The sequence below is a fragment of the Enhydra lutris genome, unplaced genomic scaffold, assembly GCF_002288905.1.
Source record: "Enhydra lutris kenyoni isolate GAN:26980312 unplaced genomic scaffold, ASM228890v2 scaffoldscaffold7, whole genome shotgun sequence".
Taxonomy (NCBI): domain Eukaryota; kingdom Metazoa; phylum Chordata; class Mammalia; order Carnivora; family Mustelidae; genus Enhydra; species Enhydra lutris.
In genome coordinates this window covers 20,941,552-20,960,185 of record NW_019154091.1, presented here as the reverse complement: position 1 = coordinate 20,960,185, position 18,634 = coordinate 20,941,552, and the positions used below count along the sequence as shown (strand labels likewise).

Sequence of the window (18,634 nt, the reverse complement as noted above, 5' to 3'; positions counted from 1 at the left end):
TAATGCAATGAGGTAGAGAGGCAGTAAGTGAAGTGTCTGTGTTAGCCACTAATGCAGTATGACTATAAATGTACCAAAATAACGTAGTCTTCCCAAGCTTCAGTTCTTGCCATGTTCTTCCTGGGTGTCTCTTTCTAAGATTAGGTATCTTTGGAGAGATTTCTCCAAATGAAGCATCCAATTCTGTTCTTCAAAGAGAACATTCTGGTTCGCAGCTATTTCCCGGTCACAGTGTGGTATCCGGATTTCCTGTCTCCCTAGATAACTGTTAGCTGGTTAATTATAGCCTGGACAGTGTGAAACAGATGATTTTAGAACATCTTTGCAGTGGGGTTTTGGGAGTCCTTAGAAGTTTGGTTCAGGCCAGCAGGATGCCCAAGGGCTTGCCCCAGCCAGAAGCCTATTTTGCACATGGACCAGCCTGAGAGCCAGGGTGGGTGCAGTCCTTGTGTGTGAATGTGTGAGCACACGGGCGTGCACCTGCCGTGCAGGTGGGTCGGTACATTCTTTAGGCCTCAGGATGCTCAGAGATAGAGAGAGAGAAAACCAGCATTCCTGTAACAACCATGATGGTTGTTCTCACCCCCCACTCCTGTCCTAACTATGGCTCCCTGTGTGGAGCCGAGGAACTGGCATTTTGGATCTTCTACATGTCACTACCCACAGCTGGTTTTCCAGACCCTCAAATGAATCTAACTAAAGTCAGCGAGAGACTCGAATGACTTATATCATCTACTTTAAGTACCTGAATGGATAATCCTTTTCATTGCCCTTAAAATTCAAAGTAATCATACAGAAGAATGGTCTGTTCATACATCTTACAATCATTAATTAGAACAAAACAGCTAAAGGTTCAAAGATTGTATAAGTATGGAGTCACTACACGGAGATGCTTATGAATCAGGCAAGTGTGTGTGGCATCAGCCCACTGGGGCAGGACAAACCGACAGCACATCACTGACTCATTCTTGTGTCTTTGTTTAAGACGAGGTTCTTGTCTCACTTCCTCTTCCCGTATCTCCTTTCTCCCAGTGTCGAGGAAGAAGGCCCGAGGGCCCGCATCCTTCCTGAGAATCCACCAGATGCAAGATGCAGCAGAGTGCCGTCAGAGTTTTGTTGTGGTGGTTTCGTGTTTGTTTCTCCTTCAGACAGCAGGTCCTGAAGCCACCGGAAGGTTCACTTGTAGGTTCTAAAGCTGTCTGTTGACACATTGCTCAGAGGCTTTGCGGTGTTAAGAAATGTAGAGATTTGAACTTGGAATGACTGAACGCCTCTGGTGTAAACCAACCGCGATCAGACACACTTTGAACATAGAAGATACTTCAGTAGTTGCTTCCCTGCCCGGGCTTTGAGGGGGAATAGAAGCGTCCAAAGGGGGACAGCTCCCTTCGTCCTGTGTCCTAGTGGCTCCTGTTGCTGGTGTCACCTTGCTCTGTCTGCACACCTTCCTTTAAGCTCCGCACACTCACTCTCATTTGACAGGGGTCGGCTCCCTCGACTGCTACGACACCGCTTTTGTCTCTCTGTCAGTTTGGAGGACAGCTCAGGTCACTCTGGAGCCATTTTTAAAAAGACGAAGGGAAAAATGTTGCTAACCTTTGCAAAAAGGGGGTTTTATTCCCTGCTTTGTTTATGCTGTAGGGAGGAAAGACAGGGGTACTGCCTGACTGCTGGAATGCTATTTTGTGTATTACCTGTCCATTTTCTTTGTCATGGTATGAACACCTTTGAAATACTCATCATGGTATGAAGCCATTGGAAAGTTCTTTGTTTAACATTGGAAATGTCTGCTCTGGTGACTTGCTGCTTCTCCTCAGCGGTGACCATATGGCTTAGCACCTTAAGCACTGGACTGTGACTTGGGAACTGTGTTTTAATGTTCCAGAGTTCATCTTCCGTTATTGAAGCGAGCTGAGCCGCCATCCATAACATGTGAATAATAAACCGAGCTACTCTGGAAAGTAAAGAACAGTAATAAATTCTTCCCACCATTCTGAAGCAATGTAAATGTGTGATAAATTATGGTAGAAGTCATAGTGGAAAGAATACATTCTGAGTCCTTAGGAAGATAGATGTTTTTTAATATTTTGGATTGCTTTGGATCTAATTGGTTTGGCAGTTGATCCCTTGGGTATATGTGCTGTCTGTGTGTGTGTATTAAGCCACTAGTTCCATAACTTTTCACAGTCAATACCTCTCATCCTGCTCCTCTACACATGCACATCTCCTATTTAAAAGACCATGCTAACCCCAAACTTGAGTTCACCAATAATAACAAATGCATTTGTGCGTAAAAATAATCACTTTCAGAATTTGTGGCTATCATATAATTGCTGCTATTATTTTGACTATTAGTAACTCGAGACAGAAAACAGATTTATCATTTTCATCCGTGCAGATTAATTGTGGCAAAGTCTCTGGTCTTGGTGAAATAATCAGCACAGCATAAATGTCCTTCTTTCCCTCCTTCCTTCTTGCCTTTCTACCTGCCTGCTTACCCATTTGCCTGCCTTCTAGAAGCCCAGGGACAGCAGTTTGAGAGCAGTTTAATAAAGCAATGTTAAGTTCAGCTTTAGATGCAAGCTCTCTGGGAGCTGGAGTTCTTTAAAAATGAGAGAAGATATTGTTCATGTATTCCCCAAAACCTTTGGGTTACTTATTCCAGAGATTAAGCCATAAGTAACAGAAATATCTTGCACGTAGCTTTTATTTACCATGATAAAAACTTTTAGGTGAATTAAGAGAGAGCATCTTCTCTAGAGATCTTTGAGTTCTTGGCATGTGTTTTATTTTTTATTTTTTTAAAGATTTTATTTATTTATTTGGCAGACAGAGATCACAAGTAGGCAGAGAGGCAGACAGAGAGAGAGAGGAAGAGAAGCAGGCTCCCCGCCGAGCAGAGAACCCAAAGATGTGGGGCTCGATCCCAGGACCCTGGGATCATGACCTGAGCTGAAGGCAGAGGCTTTAACCCACTGAGCCACCCAGGCGTCCCTTGGCATGTGTTTTAAAATTCTCACAGCCACATAATTCTGCATTCTTCATGCCCATTGATTCATAACCAAGAACGTCAGAGAGACCTGTCTTTTTTTCAGAAGAAGCATTACTCTATACATTGTTCTCAATTCGTGTCCTTAAGGTTTAAAACTGTTAATCTGGTGTCGATTACTGGATTTTTTTTTTTTTCATTTTTAAATAATGCATTTCCTCCCTTCATCTATTCCTCGTGCAGATAAATTCTGTGGCAAACTGGGGGATCGGGGGCAGGGCATACACCGAAGAAACATCATGATCTCAAATTTAAATGTTAAATGATAAATAATATTTATTTCTCCAGAGACTGGATCCCCAATTACAGCATCATGCATTGGATTAGGTAATTCCAAAACACCTCCTCCAGGACAAGCAGGAAAAAGTGTTCCAGGATACAATGGTAAGAAATGACCCTGATTATTTGCAATAAATTTGGTTATTTTCCCATGTCTAATGCGAATCAAACTGCACATTAGGTGCTTAAAAGTATTTGATTGAATGAATACTTCATACTATAAATAAATGCCTTAATTCTGTTATTAATCCATTGGTTCAAAAATAAGATTGTTGACTTCCAAGGACATGTTCTAAATGACTGTCATAACCAAAAAATAGTATTTATAAGGCACTTTAAGGATATGGCTGGAAATTAATATGTATGTAATACTTGCTTGGTGCAGACTACTTTGCATACATCATTTCATTTAATGATGAATTATAGTTAATTCAGAGGTATCATTACCATCGTAAAGATAAGTTAACTGGTGCCAGGAGAGGCTGAATCACTTTCCTGAGGTAATACGGCTGATGAGGTCCTCTAGACAATGCACACCATTGTGTTTTATTTTGTTTGTTTCTTTGCATGTTTTTGCTACAAAAGTTGCAGTGTTTCCCATTACATATGCTACCTTTTAATTTAGGAGTGATGATAAGTCTTCTGAGCCTTGCTGTCTAAAGATAAATATAAAAAGTGAAGATTCTAAATAGAAAAATCGCTTCATCCATGCTGCTAGTATGTGACGAGAAGATATATTTTAAATATTTGTTTTTAGATTGTTGGTAGTAGCTTTGATAGTTCAGTAATTTCCCTTGGGCTCCACTTGCTAGTTGCATAACTTATACAAGTCACCTAACTTGTCAGAAATTCAATTTTCTTATTTCTAAATGGAAACAATAATTCCACATGCTTCCTGGGGTCATGATGTAACATGAGGGAGCATTACACAAGCACTTGCCAGTCAACAGACTGAACTAAGTCTTAGCTCGTCGTGTGCTGCCATTTCAGAGAAGCCAGACGGACTGACCTGATTTAGACTTACACGTTCACTTCACAGACAAGGAATACAAAGAACAGGAGTTATTTTATATGTATAAGGTTACACAATTTAGCTTAATAGATGTATGAGGAAAACCCATCTTTGGGAGACAGAATACAGTTCCTACATATAGTTTCTATTTGCTTGTAAATTATAAAATATAGAGACTTATCCTTTGCCTCTCTGACATAAAAATATTTTATTTTCTTTCTAGGACAATGATTAGTTAAAGAAATGTGGATTATTTGACTTAGCCTAGCGCAGGTGTATTTATAAAAAGAAAATTTAGATTTTTTTTTTTTTTTTGGGCAGAAATAGATATTCTGTGAAGTCAATGACTTTTCCAGGCATGGGAAGGTGAACCCAGCTTTAGTGAACTCCTCACTTTGAACGGTTCTATCATCCCTGCTCCTTTTATCAGAAAAATTGCTTTGTGTTGAGCCATTTTTAGGGGCTGATGTTTGTGGGAGATGTTAAATACATTTCCCTTTCGGTATTTTTATAGCCAGCTTTAAGAAAGAGTTAAGCTTTGATGCCTCATGAAATTTCAGTACAGAAACTTCTTGTCTGAAAGCCATTGGCTTACCGATCACATAGGTTAAATGTTAGAACTGAGGTGTCTATACCCAAGGAGGTAGTGGTTTTATGACTTACGATTTTTATGTTTTGTGATTAGTCAGAGATTCAGAAGCATAATGTAGTATTCCGTATTATAATAAAAAAGTGGTATCCACTTGGGAAAGGAAAGATAACCATTTTTGTGTGTGAAAAATACTCAATGTAAAAGTGTCACATGCATTGAATACCTTCAAGTAATTCTTATAACAACACTGAGAAAAGGATCACTCTTACTTTTTATACAGAGAAATCAAAGGCGTAATACGTGTACAGGGCCACAGAGAAAATTGGTCACTGTACTGGGATTTGGGGAAACATAGTGAGGCACGACTTCTACCCTTAGTGACCTCCCAATCTTGTGAGAGGAATATTTATGCCACTATTTATGGTCAGAATACAACCTTAAAACAAAGTGCTCTGGAAACACAAAGAAGGGAATGATTAACTTTTTCTGGGGACAAAATCTTCCTTTTCTCATAGCTTCACTCAGTAGAATAACCTGGATAAATGAAGCCACACAAAGAATCAATTAGAGCTTAAAACGCGATGATATATCCTCGTTTCCAGTTTGCATTAGGGGTTACGGAATGTGGATTCAAGCTTTGGCCTCCTAAAATCTTTCAGGATTGTCAGTGTGCTGCAGAAAGCACTGGGATAATATTTGGGAATTAAATGGATCTTGAAGGCTCAGAAGTGGATATTAAGCTTTAAATCAGAGAAAGACGTTTCCCAGGCTTTTAAATACTTTTTATTTTTAGTGCTTGAAATATTTTTTTTTGTAATTTTAGAACTTCATTTGTTAATTTTTGAAAAGCTGCATATGTTTTTGATGTTTTTTGGTAGAATAGACATCCATGTTAAAGTGGGTATAAACATGGATTATGAAATTAAGAGCATGTTTGAAATCCACTGTCTTTGCTTAAGGGAGGTTCTGAGGGAAAATTCATGATCTTGTTAAGAATCAAAACATGGGCTCTTTTAATTTTTTGTGAGACATGTTAGCATAGTTGTATGTTCATGGTCTCATAGGATTAAAAGATGCCTGTCAAGTGACAGTTTTGGGGGTTAGAAATAGGAAACATGGAAAAGTTTAAGCTTTAAGGTTATGCATTTTTATTCAAATTTATATTATTTGTTCATATTTTACTTTGCAGTTATGATTTTGGATGACAACATGCAAAAACTGAAGGCTCGATGTTTAGGAAATATTGTGGTAAAGTAAGAAAAATTTGCAATACTATTATATAAGAGAGCAAGAATTGATATATAGTATTAAAAAAATGGAGTGGTTGTGATGATAGTACTAGGGAGGGGATTGCAAAAGAAGCTTATGCATTGTTTGAGAATACATAGTGCCAACTCCTGTTGTTTAAAGAGGGAAACCCCATTAAGGAGGGCACGTGATCTGATGAGCACTGGATGTTATGCCAGTAATGAATGATTGAACACAGCACCAGAAACTAATGATATACGATATGTTGGCTAATTGAATTAAAATTAAAAAATAAATTAATTAATAAACATGGAAACCCCATAAAGTGGAACAGATTTAGATATGATTTTTTAAAAAGATTTTATTTATTTATTTACAGACAGAGATCACAAGTAGGCAGAGAGGCAGGCAGAGAGAGAGAGAGAGAGGGAAGCAGGCTCCCTGCTGAGCAGAGCCCGATATGGGGCTCTATCCCAGGACCCTGAGATCATGACCTGAGCCAAAGGCAGAGGCTTTAACCCACTGAGCCACCAGGCGTGCCTAGATATGATTTTTTTAAAAGATAAATCTTACATTTTAATTATTTTTTGATGATATAATGTAACTTAAATACCAGAAATATAAAGAAGTATATAAAGATTCTATACTCCCACCTTTGGCGATACAACATTAATTTTATAGTATATATGACTTTTTCCTTTTGGCATGCATTGTAGATTTTCAAAACAATTCAGCTCATCTTTGTATTGCTGTTTTCCCTTAAACTTGTCTTATGAGCATCATTCACTTTAACTCTGCCCCTAAAAATGTTTATCCCCATTCTAGAGCTCTTAGTCTTTTTTGAATATTTATGATTATAAATAATGCCGTATTGAACATCTTTTTTTGTGTGTTGTCTTTTCTTCTTTTCTGATAATCACTATAGTACTGAATAATTTCTAAAAGTATAATTACTGAGTCAAATAGCAGCATAATATAAAATCCCTGAATCGGGAAATACCACAGTTCCTTGCTAACATTTTTCATCCTTGTTCATTTGTAAGCAAGGTGTCAAAATTTGAAGTCAAAATGTTACTGAAGTGGAATTTGGTTAAATTGGGGGACAAGCAGGCGCCTGGGTGGCTCAGTGGGTTGAAAGCCTCTGCCTTCGGCTCAGGTCATGATCCCAGGGTCCTGGGATTGAGTCCCTAGTCGGGCTCTCTGCTCAGCAGGGAGCCTGCTTCCCTTCCTCTCCCTCTGCCTGTCTCTCTGCCTACTTGTGATCTCTGTCTTTCAAATAAATAAATAAAATCTTTAAAAAAAATTGGGGGACAAGCAGGATGTGACATTTTAATAATTAATACAGGTTGCTTTAGTGCCCCTGATGAGCAAGGCATTGGCATCCTTACTGATGTGGTTTAGTAGTAGAACTTGGCAGAAGGAACTACTATAAATAAAGAACATTTTATGTCAGGCCTGAAAAAAGATTTGTTTTCCCATTTATTTAAAAAAATTCTTGGAAAAAAAGTAAAAGAATTCTTGGGGCTCCTGGGTGGCTCAGTCGGTTGAGCATCTGACTCTTGGTCTCAGCTTAGGTCTTGAACTCAGGCTTGTGAGTTGAAGCCCTGCACAGGGCTCTACTCTGGGTGTGGAACTTCCTTTAAAAAATGAAATGAAATGAAACGAAACAAAATGAAATGAAATGAAAGAGTAAAATGAATTCTTATGACTTGGCATCCTGTCTCAGGTCAGAGACCTAACCTGAGGTATGAAATTGTCTCAGGTTAGGTCTCTGAACTGCAGGATACCAGGCACATACCCTCACCTGTCCCTAAACCTAACCTGAACCCAAACCTAAACCCTATATCTGAGGAAGGGGGGAAGGAAAATATGGTGTATTCATACAATAGACTATTATTCAGCAGTAAAAATGTATGAGATCTTGGCATTTACAACAACAGGGATGGAGCTAGATTAAAAAAAAAACAACTATCATTTAAAATTCTCTGAAAATGAAATGAAAAACAGCAACTTAAAAAAATATTTCTTTGGGTCAAAATACTATAACCTTACAAAAAGCTAACAGAGCAGATATACTTTATGATACAATTCTCAGATTCTCATGTTATCCCTAAACATGTAAGCACTATATTACTTTTTTCAAGTTTAAATTTTAAGACATATTGTTGGCAAAATGGAAAAATTAAATACTGAATATACCATTTATTCATCTTATTCTGAGCCTCCTATGTTAACATAGAACTGGTTGAAATCTGACCTCTTAGGGGGAAAATGGTAGGGATGGGGGGATGGCGTTCTAAGAAATTAGTAATCTGAACAAGATTGTTGGTGGTGGTTTAGCTTACTTAGGGAAGCACATGGTTTTTGAGAGCCTTTAAAAGCACTCTAGCAGCATACTTTTTGTATAATCTAACTGTTAGTGAGTCTATTTCATAAAACAACTCATGTACGATCCCAGGGGGAACGTTTGATGTCAGCAGTTTTATACCCTTCACGTGTTCTGTCATTCTAATTTTTGGTGGCTTTGCCCTACTTCCATTCAAAAATAATAAAATATAGCAAGAGGCCACATATACTGTATTTTTTCTTGAAGTCATTAATGTTGCTTCTAGTACTTAAGAGTAACACAGGTATTGCCTCGAAGCCTTCTGTCATTTAGATCGTCACCAATTCAGAATTATTTTCTTCCCTTTGCATTCCTGAATGGGGAATTTCATTGTACTGATCTGGGATTCTGAAATTTCTATGTGAATTATTTGAAGATATCATATGTTATGACATGCAGTGGAGTTTGATTCCTTTCTTAAGTTCATAGTGAAACCAGATGTTTGAAAATGATATACATATATTATTGTATTCAAAAGATAAAGTAGAAACAAACAGGAAAAAATGTTCCCACCAAGATCTCTCTCTTTCTCTCTCTGTTTTTTTTTTTTTTTTTTTTTTTTTTTTTAAGAATAATTCTTGAAACGTTATTTTAGGAACTTGTTTTTATCTGGGAGAGCAAGGATTTCCTTTTGAAACCCACTTCTCCAGTGGCCTTTCCACCCTAACCCATCAACCTCAAAATTATTTGTACATCTCAGTGGCTGCCTGTAGCATGCATAGGACATTTTCACATTTAACATCTATCAATAAGACATGTTTCTCTTAGTCCGTAGCTGTTCTTTGTGCCTTGAGGGGATATACCGTTCATCCAGAATGTGAAATAGTCAATGAATGCTTTTTAAGAGCTCATAATAAATATATGTTTAATTGAATTAAGGGGAAGAAAAAAGCACAGCTTTTTGACTTAATGAAGATTATTCTGGTTTTTAAAAAAATAGTGTGTAATTTGAGAGAGAATATTTTTTTCCAGGCAGACCACACGGGATCTGACAGCAGGCTTCATTCCCGATACTGGCTACATGGTCACCCAAAAAACCTTGGTGGACTGTAAAAGGGATTATGCCTGGTGGCAGGGTCCACAAAACGTCTGAGATTCTGAATTTTAAGAAATGTATTGACCCTCAAATTTGAAAAACTTACAACAAAGGTTAACACATGTTTAATTAAATACCTTTGAAATTGAACATTGTAGCAACTTCGGGGTCAGTTTAGTCTTCATAAATTTTTCATCTCATTTGCAAACAGTGTTTAGGTCTTTTCCCACTCTGTACAATTTCTGAATATATACAGTGACTGCTGAGAATAGCCAAATGTAAGCTAAAATGTGTGTCTTCTTGCCAAATAATTTTAAAAGCAAAATTACAACTTTCTTCCAGAAAAAATTCTTGTTTCTATGGTCTATTGCTGTGTTTTATTATTTGTGCATATATATGGGGTGAGGCCACCGTAATAAAAATAATTAGGGTCCATGGGGGACTTAAAACTGAGACGGCATCAAAAAATCACGCCTGGGAGTGAGCCCTGGCCAGAGATAGATGCCGCTCTCAATTATTCATACCCATGCTTTTCTTCATTATTTTGTATGGTGACTGAGTAGGAGCAGTTTGGAAGGGCAGCACTCCCAAATATTACTTATGTTCACTAATTATACTTGTAGTATAATTACAAAAATATGCGGAAAGGCTGCATGGAATATTTGAAATGTGTGGATCTCAAACTATATTACAGTAAGTCAATAAAAAATGACTCATTGTTTTGAGCCCAGATTTGCTTCTATACCTGCTTCTTTCATTATAAAATCTGCTCTGGATAAAATAAATAACATTGGAAACTATCTTTCTCTGACAGTTCCTTTAAAATCTGAAGCTATAATCATATTTCCACCCTTTTCAAGATATTAAGTGTAATGATTCTTTTTATCATATTAAGACAATTCACCTAAAATGAGAAATAGTGGTATGTGGAAATGTTGAAGAACAGAAAACTCTTGTTCCACTTCTTTTTTTCCACTTCTTTGTTAATGCTTTTTAGAAATCACTCTTTTTCTCTCCTGGGGATCCCTTCACTGGAAGGGAGACATTTAAGTGATTCCTTAAACTACTGTAGACCTTAGGTTGTAATAAACAGGAGTCCTGTAGCTTTCGTATGTTCTCTGCATTCACAGATTTTGCCTTTCTAGTAGAAGAGAAACTACGTGTCTTTGTAGATGTTAGCAAATTCCTTTGATTTTTGAAACCTACTCCAGGCAGTTAATTTAGTGGGAAAGTTATGGTGTCTGAGTTGCTATGAATACAGAATGTTCACGACTTGTGGGAGGTGTCCCTGCAATTGCATCCAGAGCTCTAAAGTGCAGAAGTAAAACAGCCAGTAATTTCCAAGCAACACAGAGCAGGGCGTGAAAGAACATTTTCACTGCAATTGCCTTCCTCAGTGCCACACTGCTCGAGGTTATTAAAGCCATAGGTCTCTGCCTACTGTAACAAATGGGCAATAGTTGATCAAAACCAACTTGTACTGACTAATAAATCTTTTCCACAGTATTCAGGTTTTTTTGAAAAAAAAAAAAAATGAGGCCTCTGTTATGGGCCTGCATTTTCTTGGACCAGATCTAGCTGTTGCTACTGGCAGCCGGGCTTACCCGTCTCCTGCTGTGTACTCTGGGGGTGGGGAGGAGGCTGTGCCCTGCGTACAGCGGTGGAGTAGGAGGGAGCTATAGGGCAGGGTCCAAGTGGCTCTGGTGCCTGCCGGTTTCTCAGCCTCCAGGTATTGAACTCCTGTCCCCTAATGGTGTGTGTTCACATCTTTATAGCTTCCTGGTACTGATGTAGTCACTTTGCTGCTGTCTTGGGAGAGGGTCAGGACAGCTCTCTTTTCATCAGTATATCCTTTGAGTAAAACTAAGGATGACACATGTTCCTTTCTAAATATCAGATGCAAATTTTAGTATGACCTTTTATTAGCCTTACGACATCACTGGGGTGTAGACCGTGGGACAGATATTATCCTCATTTTAGACATGGGTATATCTAAACATCTTTCACAGTGAGTGACACCGCTAGAATTCACGTTTATAACCTGGTCTTTTGTCCAGAGAGAAAGAAGTTACAGCCTAATCAGTCCCTTTGTGGGGAGACAAAAAGTAGCTTCATATAAAAATCTCAAGTGAAACCTCAGACTCCATAGGAAATGCTGGGAGGGCAAAGTTGGGATCTAATCCCAGAATTCTCTAGGCAACAGGAGTTATATCTTCAATTTACTTCTGTTATTGTGGGGATTCCTAATGGAACAGTAAATACAGACCATCCTGTATTATCTGGGAAGGGAGACCGAAGAGTTTTACATTCCAGAGTGATCTTGAATGTCATGTTCTACAGCGATGAGCATTCCCTTCCTTTCTTATCTATTTAAGGATTTCTCAGCACTCCCATGCTTACCCATCAGTGTGTGCTTGGGTGTGTACACACACACACACACACACACACATACACACACACACACGGGATCACTTCAGTTATTTCTCTTTCCCCCTAAGATTGGTCTCTGAAGAAAGACATTCTCTGAGGGTAACTCGATTCACAACTGGACAGGTTGCAACCAAAGTTCCCTTTCACTCTGCTTGAAAGAGTTGGGAAAGGTATCATCACAGAGTAGTAACATTTTATCTTGGCTTTGAAGGAGGAGTGCAGAGACTAACCAGCCTGTGTCTCAGTATTTTCAAGCCTTCTCCTCCTTCTGTCAGTCTACCATATCTTCATGTTATTGTAACTACAGAAAACAGTTTTCTTTTTCTGTAACTTCAGAAGAAGAGCACCGTGGCATCCATTATTCCAGAAGGAATAGGATAATCATTAGGCTATTCAACAAGAAAAATGTTAATTTGGAATTCTTAAAAAAAAAAAAATCTACTCTAGCTGATATATACCTAACTTCTCTCTGGAGCCTGTTGCTTCTCTTCTCTGTTCCTGCTTTTCTTTTGGACCATTATATGGCATCTTTCAAGTATCTTTTTTTAGACGCTCTTTCTAATATTGAAATTGCAACATCTGAATTTTTAAAATATATTGTACTTCATTAGTGAAGAACAGATAGTATCCCTCATTTTATCCTGCTAATTACTAATTGCAATCTCATATCTTGCTCTCCGGCCTGTTCCTCAATGAGATTTGGGGATATTGAAGCAGTTTTCTGGAACATCTCAAAAATGATCGGGAGGCACATATGCCATTTCCGGCAGATCCACACCTTGGCTTTTAGGTGTGGGCTTAGTTTCAGGGATAACACTTTCCCTTCCAAGAGCTCCTGCTGGTACAGAGTCTAGGGAGCTGCCATCAAACTTGCCTGACAAACATCTTTACATTATTGCACTAACTTAATGGAATAGACATCATTCGTGATGTCTTTCTCTGCATCTGTATCATAAAAATACTAAGTTTCTTATAATACACATTATGCCAGGCTCTTCATGTGTCTGAGACCGGAATTTATATCTTTATATCATCAATGTCTAACACGGTGACTGAGGAATATCAAGCATCCAACAAATATTGATTGAATGGAGAAAATAAATACACGAGTTAATGCACACATGCATACACGCATACACACACACATACACACACACGCATACATGAATGAATGAATAAAACATAATTCCTCTGGGGTTTTCTTCTCTAACTTCATATCTTCATTGTCTCTTCACTGGCTACTTCTAGTCACATCTTTCCCATCTTAAATCAGCCTGCTTCTCTACCGTAAACCAATGACACATCTTTCCTTGCAGTCACCCACAAACTTTTAAAAAGTGTGGTCTAACTTCCTGTCTCCACTTACTTACTTCCTGTTTACTTTTTAATCACTCCTGTTATTGTCTGCTCCACAGACAATCCTGAGAACACTCAAAAGTATCTTCATCACTAAGTCCCCTGACCTCTCTCGAATCACTTTCAAACAAAATCTGTGCTTCTATGACCTTGTTGAATATTCAGTCATTATTAAAATTCTACTGTAGTGGCTCCTAAAATACTGTTTTTTCCTAGTTCCCATACATCTGATTTTCTTTTTTTTTTTTTTTCAATGATCTTATTTCTTTGGTCCTTAAAGAAGAATAACATTTGGCCTTGATTTATTCCTTCCATTTCATGCACTGTCTCTGTATCATATCCTTGTTATGTTTTTCTTAATTCTCAAGGTCTGTAGGTATATACAAATTTATGCAGGCCTTTCTCACAGGAGTGAGAAATTGTATAAAAATCCCTGCTGTCCCTGTTCAAAAAATTTCAGTGTTTAAAATGTGCAACAGCTGAAAAAGCCCATGTGCTAAAAGTTTGTTAATTTGTTCCCTTGGAGGATGGCTACATACAATTTAATTGTCTAAGTTTTAATCAATTATAAGAATATAATCTATCCGTTACTAATTGTTGGTATCATAGTTCTCTCAGGAAGTAAGAGAAAACCAAAATTATCAAGGCATCTTCTTTTTAAGGACGGAGGTTGCAGATGTAACCAACTTCTGGGAAGTGTAAAATATTCCTTTTCTCTCTAATAACACTCTTACCAGAAAATGCTACATTCTCCATCCATGTGCACGCACTGGCTGAATCAGGTGCATACTAGGCCACCAGGAAACTCAGATTGCCTACAGTACCCAAAGTACTAATTCTCTGGGATTATTAGTGCGAATACGTAGGAGTCTCTACTGGGAGGAGGCAATGTGGTTGCTGAGGGATCAAAATTTGTATGTGGGGTAGATAAAATGAAAGAGAGGCTTATTTAACATTATGTCCTTCTACATACACAGTTTTTAGTATGGGCAGCATTAAGTGTTTCAGGATTTGGATGTGCATTTCTGTATACCAGCAATCAGACGGAGCTAAGGAACAGTTGCTCCCTTAGACTTGGTGTCTGAATTCTAATTTGCCTCAGACCCCAGCTCTCTCTGATGTCCCCAAAGCTGCCTGAGTGTCTGTTGCCATTTATTATCACAGTTACCTTTTATTTTTCTTATAGTTTAAAACTATCACCATGAAAAACAGAGAGGATTATATATCGTGATATATTTGGGGGGGGGGAACAACTGAAAATTATTTATTTAATATGTGAGCAGCATCCGTGTCCATCGATATTTTTGTCAATTATTTTACATATAGCCAGCTTCACTCATTAATATTATGACTTCTGGCCTGGACTGGCTTTGATTTACCATCTACCATCCCTTCGTGGTGTCCTCTTCCCTCTTTATCCTCAGCGTCCTGAAAATACTGCTGAATTGAATGTATTTTGGTGGCTGCCCTATTCATATTTTATTTCCATGTTTAATAACGAATGATTTATGATTGTCTATAAAATATTAACAATAAAAACAACCTGACGAAGTGAAATTATATACATAGAGACTTGAGACTGATGTAGCAAAGTTAGTTACAAGGACACGAAGGGATCATCTTCAGCCTCTGCCTTGACGCGCAGGCTTAGCGATGAACAGCGAGAGTAACAACAGCAGAATCTCTGTCGTTCTTACAAACTGCTTCCTTTTTTTTTTTTTAAAGATTTTATTTATTTATTTGACAGACAGAGATCACAAGCAGAGAGGCAGGCAGTGGCGGGGGGGGAAGCAGGCTCCCCGCTGAGCAGAGAGCCTGATGTGGGGCTCGATCCCAGGACCCTGAGATCATGACCTGAGCAGAAGGCAGAGGCTTTAACCCACTGAGCCACCCAGGCACCCTACAAACTGCTTTCATACGCATTTTATGCAACAACGTGAGGCCCAGAAATGCAGATGTTGCATTTGTTCCTCCATTGTAAACTAGTACAAAATGAAGACCTCGCAAGGGGAGGGCCTCCCGGGAGGCTGGCTGGATGGTGGAACTGGGCCGCCGATCCCACCTGTAGCAGCACTTTCTATCTGATAGAATGTGAGAATACAATTCAGAGCCTCAAAGGTCTAATATTGGGGTAGGGGGTGCATGACATTGCCTCATGTGGGCAGTGGCCTGTCTACTTTGTTTCCAGTTTTCTCAGCATCAGTTCTGTGAAGTTGTTACCTCACTTCTTATTTTTTTATGGCATGAGCCTGGAGAGGGAAGTTTTTTGAAATTCCTTGAGTTTTACAATATCTTAATTTCCCAACTTTAAAGCATCTAAAAGGGTCTTTGTGTCCAGAAAACAATCTGAGTGGTTCTTTTCGTTAGGTGACACCTCCTACAGGGGACCAATGTGAGAACTTGTTCGTTTACCTGTACAGACAGACTGACAAAGATGGAGCCCTGCCAGGTGTAGAACACCTGTTCGAGGTTATGGAGGAAAGCAAGAAATATAAGAGCAAATTGATTAGAAAGAAGGGTACATCCTATGTTATGTTTTATTTTATCATTTTTTAACAACAAATTTATTATTTTTTTATTAACATATAATGTATTATTTGTTTTAGGGGTACAGGTCTGTGAATCATCAGTCTTACCCAATTCACAGAGCTCACCATAGCACATACCCTCCCCCGTGTCCATCCCTCAGCCACCCATCCCTCCCAGGCCCCCTCCCCGCCAGCAACCCTCAGTTTGTTTCCTGAGATTCAGAGTCTCTTATGGTTTGTCTCCCTCACTGGTTTCATCTTGTTTCATTTTTTCCTCCCTTTCCCCATGATCCTCTATTTTGTTTCTCAAATTCCTCATACCAGTGGGCATTATGCTAAGTGAAATAAGTCAATCAGAGAAAGACAATTATCATATGATAGGTTATATTTCATATTCTCAAGTATTTCCATGTGTTCATCCAATGAGAAATCACAGACATTGGGATGGTCCTAAAAAGGAAGAATGCAAGAGGGTGTAGTGAGAGAGAATTCCCTGAGGCAGATTGATTGTGAAGATGAGATTGTTTGTGGAATGTTGAATTGGAACATTTCATCACACAGAGATGGGCAGAGGGGGCAGTTTGGGACCTTGATACTTAAAATTTTTTTTTAAATTAAAAAATTAAAAAAAATTTACTTGCCTATGGTAGATGGATATTTGTTCTAAAAAGTAATTCAGTGATGCATTTGTGGTTCCTTTTTGCAGATGTTATGCTTCTTTTGTGCCCTTTCCAGAAACTCTAGTCATCCCTCAATGGCGCTGCTGTGTCATAGCCAGCTACTTCAGCCTCAGTCAGACATGATATGTCCAGCAGGTTTTGGGGTTGTATTTCAATGTGGGATTGACTTGCAATTATCCATCACACTAGAAATTAGTCTACTCAATCTATCTTTATTACCACTTGGATCATAATTCTAACTGCTCTGTTTTTCTATAAGGTTGCCATTACCGCCTGGAGCTTTTTCAGGACTCTGGAAGAATCAGGAGGCATTCAAGCATTTATACTTTGAGAAATTTCCTGTAAGAACTTTATTATACTTTTTTAAAAACCTTCCAAAGTACTTCTTGCCTGTTAAGTTGAGCACTTAGTCCTGGCATCGTAGATAACAGTACAACTTTTCAAGTTTATCTGGACCAAGTTCCAGATCTCAGAAACAAGAATGCCCAAACCACAATGATTAAAGTAAGTCATTTTTATATTTATTTTTATCAGTCTCTGGGCATAGACATTTCTGTTCCTCTTTGCACATTTTCCTGAAATTTAGCAGCCCTCAATATCAGGAAAGTTTTTATTAAGTTAAAGACTTTTAGGGGACTCTCTCTATTCCTCCCTGCATTGAATCCTGCTATAGACTGAGAGCACCTGGTCAGAATTGTACCCTGTCCCTAGAACCCCTTAATCTTCTCTACAGCTGGTTATGTGAGCAAAGTTCATTTGGATTCCCCACAGTTGTATTTTTCCATTCTTTTACCTATTTTTGACATATGTTCTTAAATGTTCTCCTAGCTTTTTAAGTTCCTATTTTAAAATACAGACACATGCTAGACATGGTGTTCCTGCAACACTAATTCCAGCCACCTGGATGACAAAAAGTGTTCTACTTTTTGTCTTGTTATTTACCTGTTTCTCCATATCATGGTGATGTGTTTTGTGTTTATAACAACGCTTTACTGATGATACACGTCAGGTCCCGCCATAGTATTGCTGCTGTCCTTTGACTTCTATTTCTTTCCAAGAGATTCTTGGTTCTCGTTAGGCAGTAGGTGGAAAAAGAAAAAAAAAAAAAGCAAATGGTTAGGATTTCATATAAAAACAAAAACAAGTCTCACTGTTCAGCATTTTATCTTGATTATTTTTGAGTGAATGACAGGTAACCTAGTCAAGCCGACCAATGACAAGATTTAAAAGAGCTTCCTTTAGAAAGAGATAGTGGAATTAAATGACCTCAGCAGCTGAGGTTAAAGCAGCCCCCGACTGACTGTGGCTGGGAAGATTTGTCAGCAGAGCTGAACCCCGTCAGTCCAGTCTATCTGCCCGATGGGCCACCGTTAAATCATCAGAGTCCTGATGTGATTAATAACACCTGACAACAGCAAAGAAGGTGTGCCTGTGGTTTCAACACAGCACCTTTAACACCAAAAGCTCCTTCAGAGTCTCCGTTTATGGTTAAGCTATGTGGAGCGACTCCGTATATAGTCTTGCCTTGTTACCCTGACTTCAGACTTCTCATCTAAGGGCTTAATCACTGCACAAAAAGGTTGAGTAAATTGCCTGGAGTTTAGAACTGTTGGAGCTGAAAATGGAACTCATAAAGTCCGGTTCCACGGTCCATGCTCTGTAACTGTACTCCAGGTTTTCTGTCCAACAGAAGTGGCAGTCAGAGCGGCCAGTTACTGAGGGCTTACCAGTGTGCCAGGGCCTGCCCTCCTTAGATACACCATCTCATCTGTGCTTCTGAGAAGCTTAGAGGGTAGAGCCCACTACCCTGTGTAACAGAGGAGCACCCTGAGTCTTAGAATAAGAGGCTCAAATAGTGACTCATCTGAATTGTTCCTAAAGCCCATGCATGTTAACATAAGTGTCAAGATAACTGAAAAGCATTAGAAGTAATATTTTGTTCTACTTCTTATTCTTCTTGATTCTTCATTCTGTTGTGATTTCTGCACCAGTGAAGATGTGCTGCTACTTTGAGTTGATTAAAAATTAAATTTCATCC

General features: G+C 38.7%; 1 protein-coding gene across 1 annotated transcript in view; it reads left to right on the top strand.

Moving 5' to 3' along the window:
• Nucleotides 1-18,634, top strand: part of LOC111142159 (acyl-CoA synthetase short chain family member 3) — a 153,632-nt gene that overhangs the window by 115,765 nt on the left and 19,233 nt on the right. Inside the window, exons 10-12 of the mRNA XM_022495151.1 lie at nucleotides 3,338-3,433; nucleotides 6,122-6,185; nucleotides 16,856-16,937. Coding sequence (XP_022350859.1) covers nucleotides 3,338-3,433; nucleotides 6,122-6,185; nucleotides 16,856-16,937 — 242 coding nt within the window. The remainder of the gene's footprint in view (nucleotides 1-3,337; nucleotides 3,434-6,121; nucleotides 6,186-16,855; nucleotides 16,938-18,634) is intronic.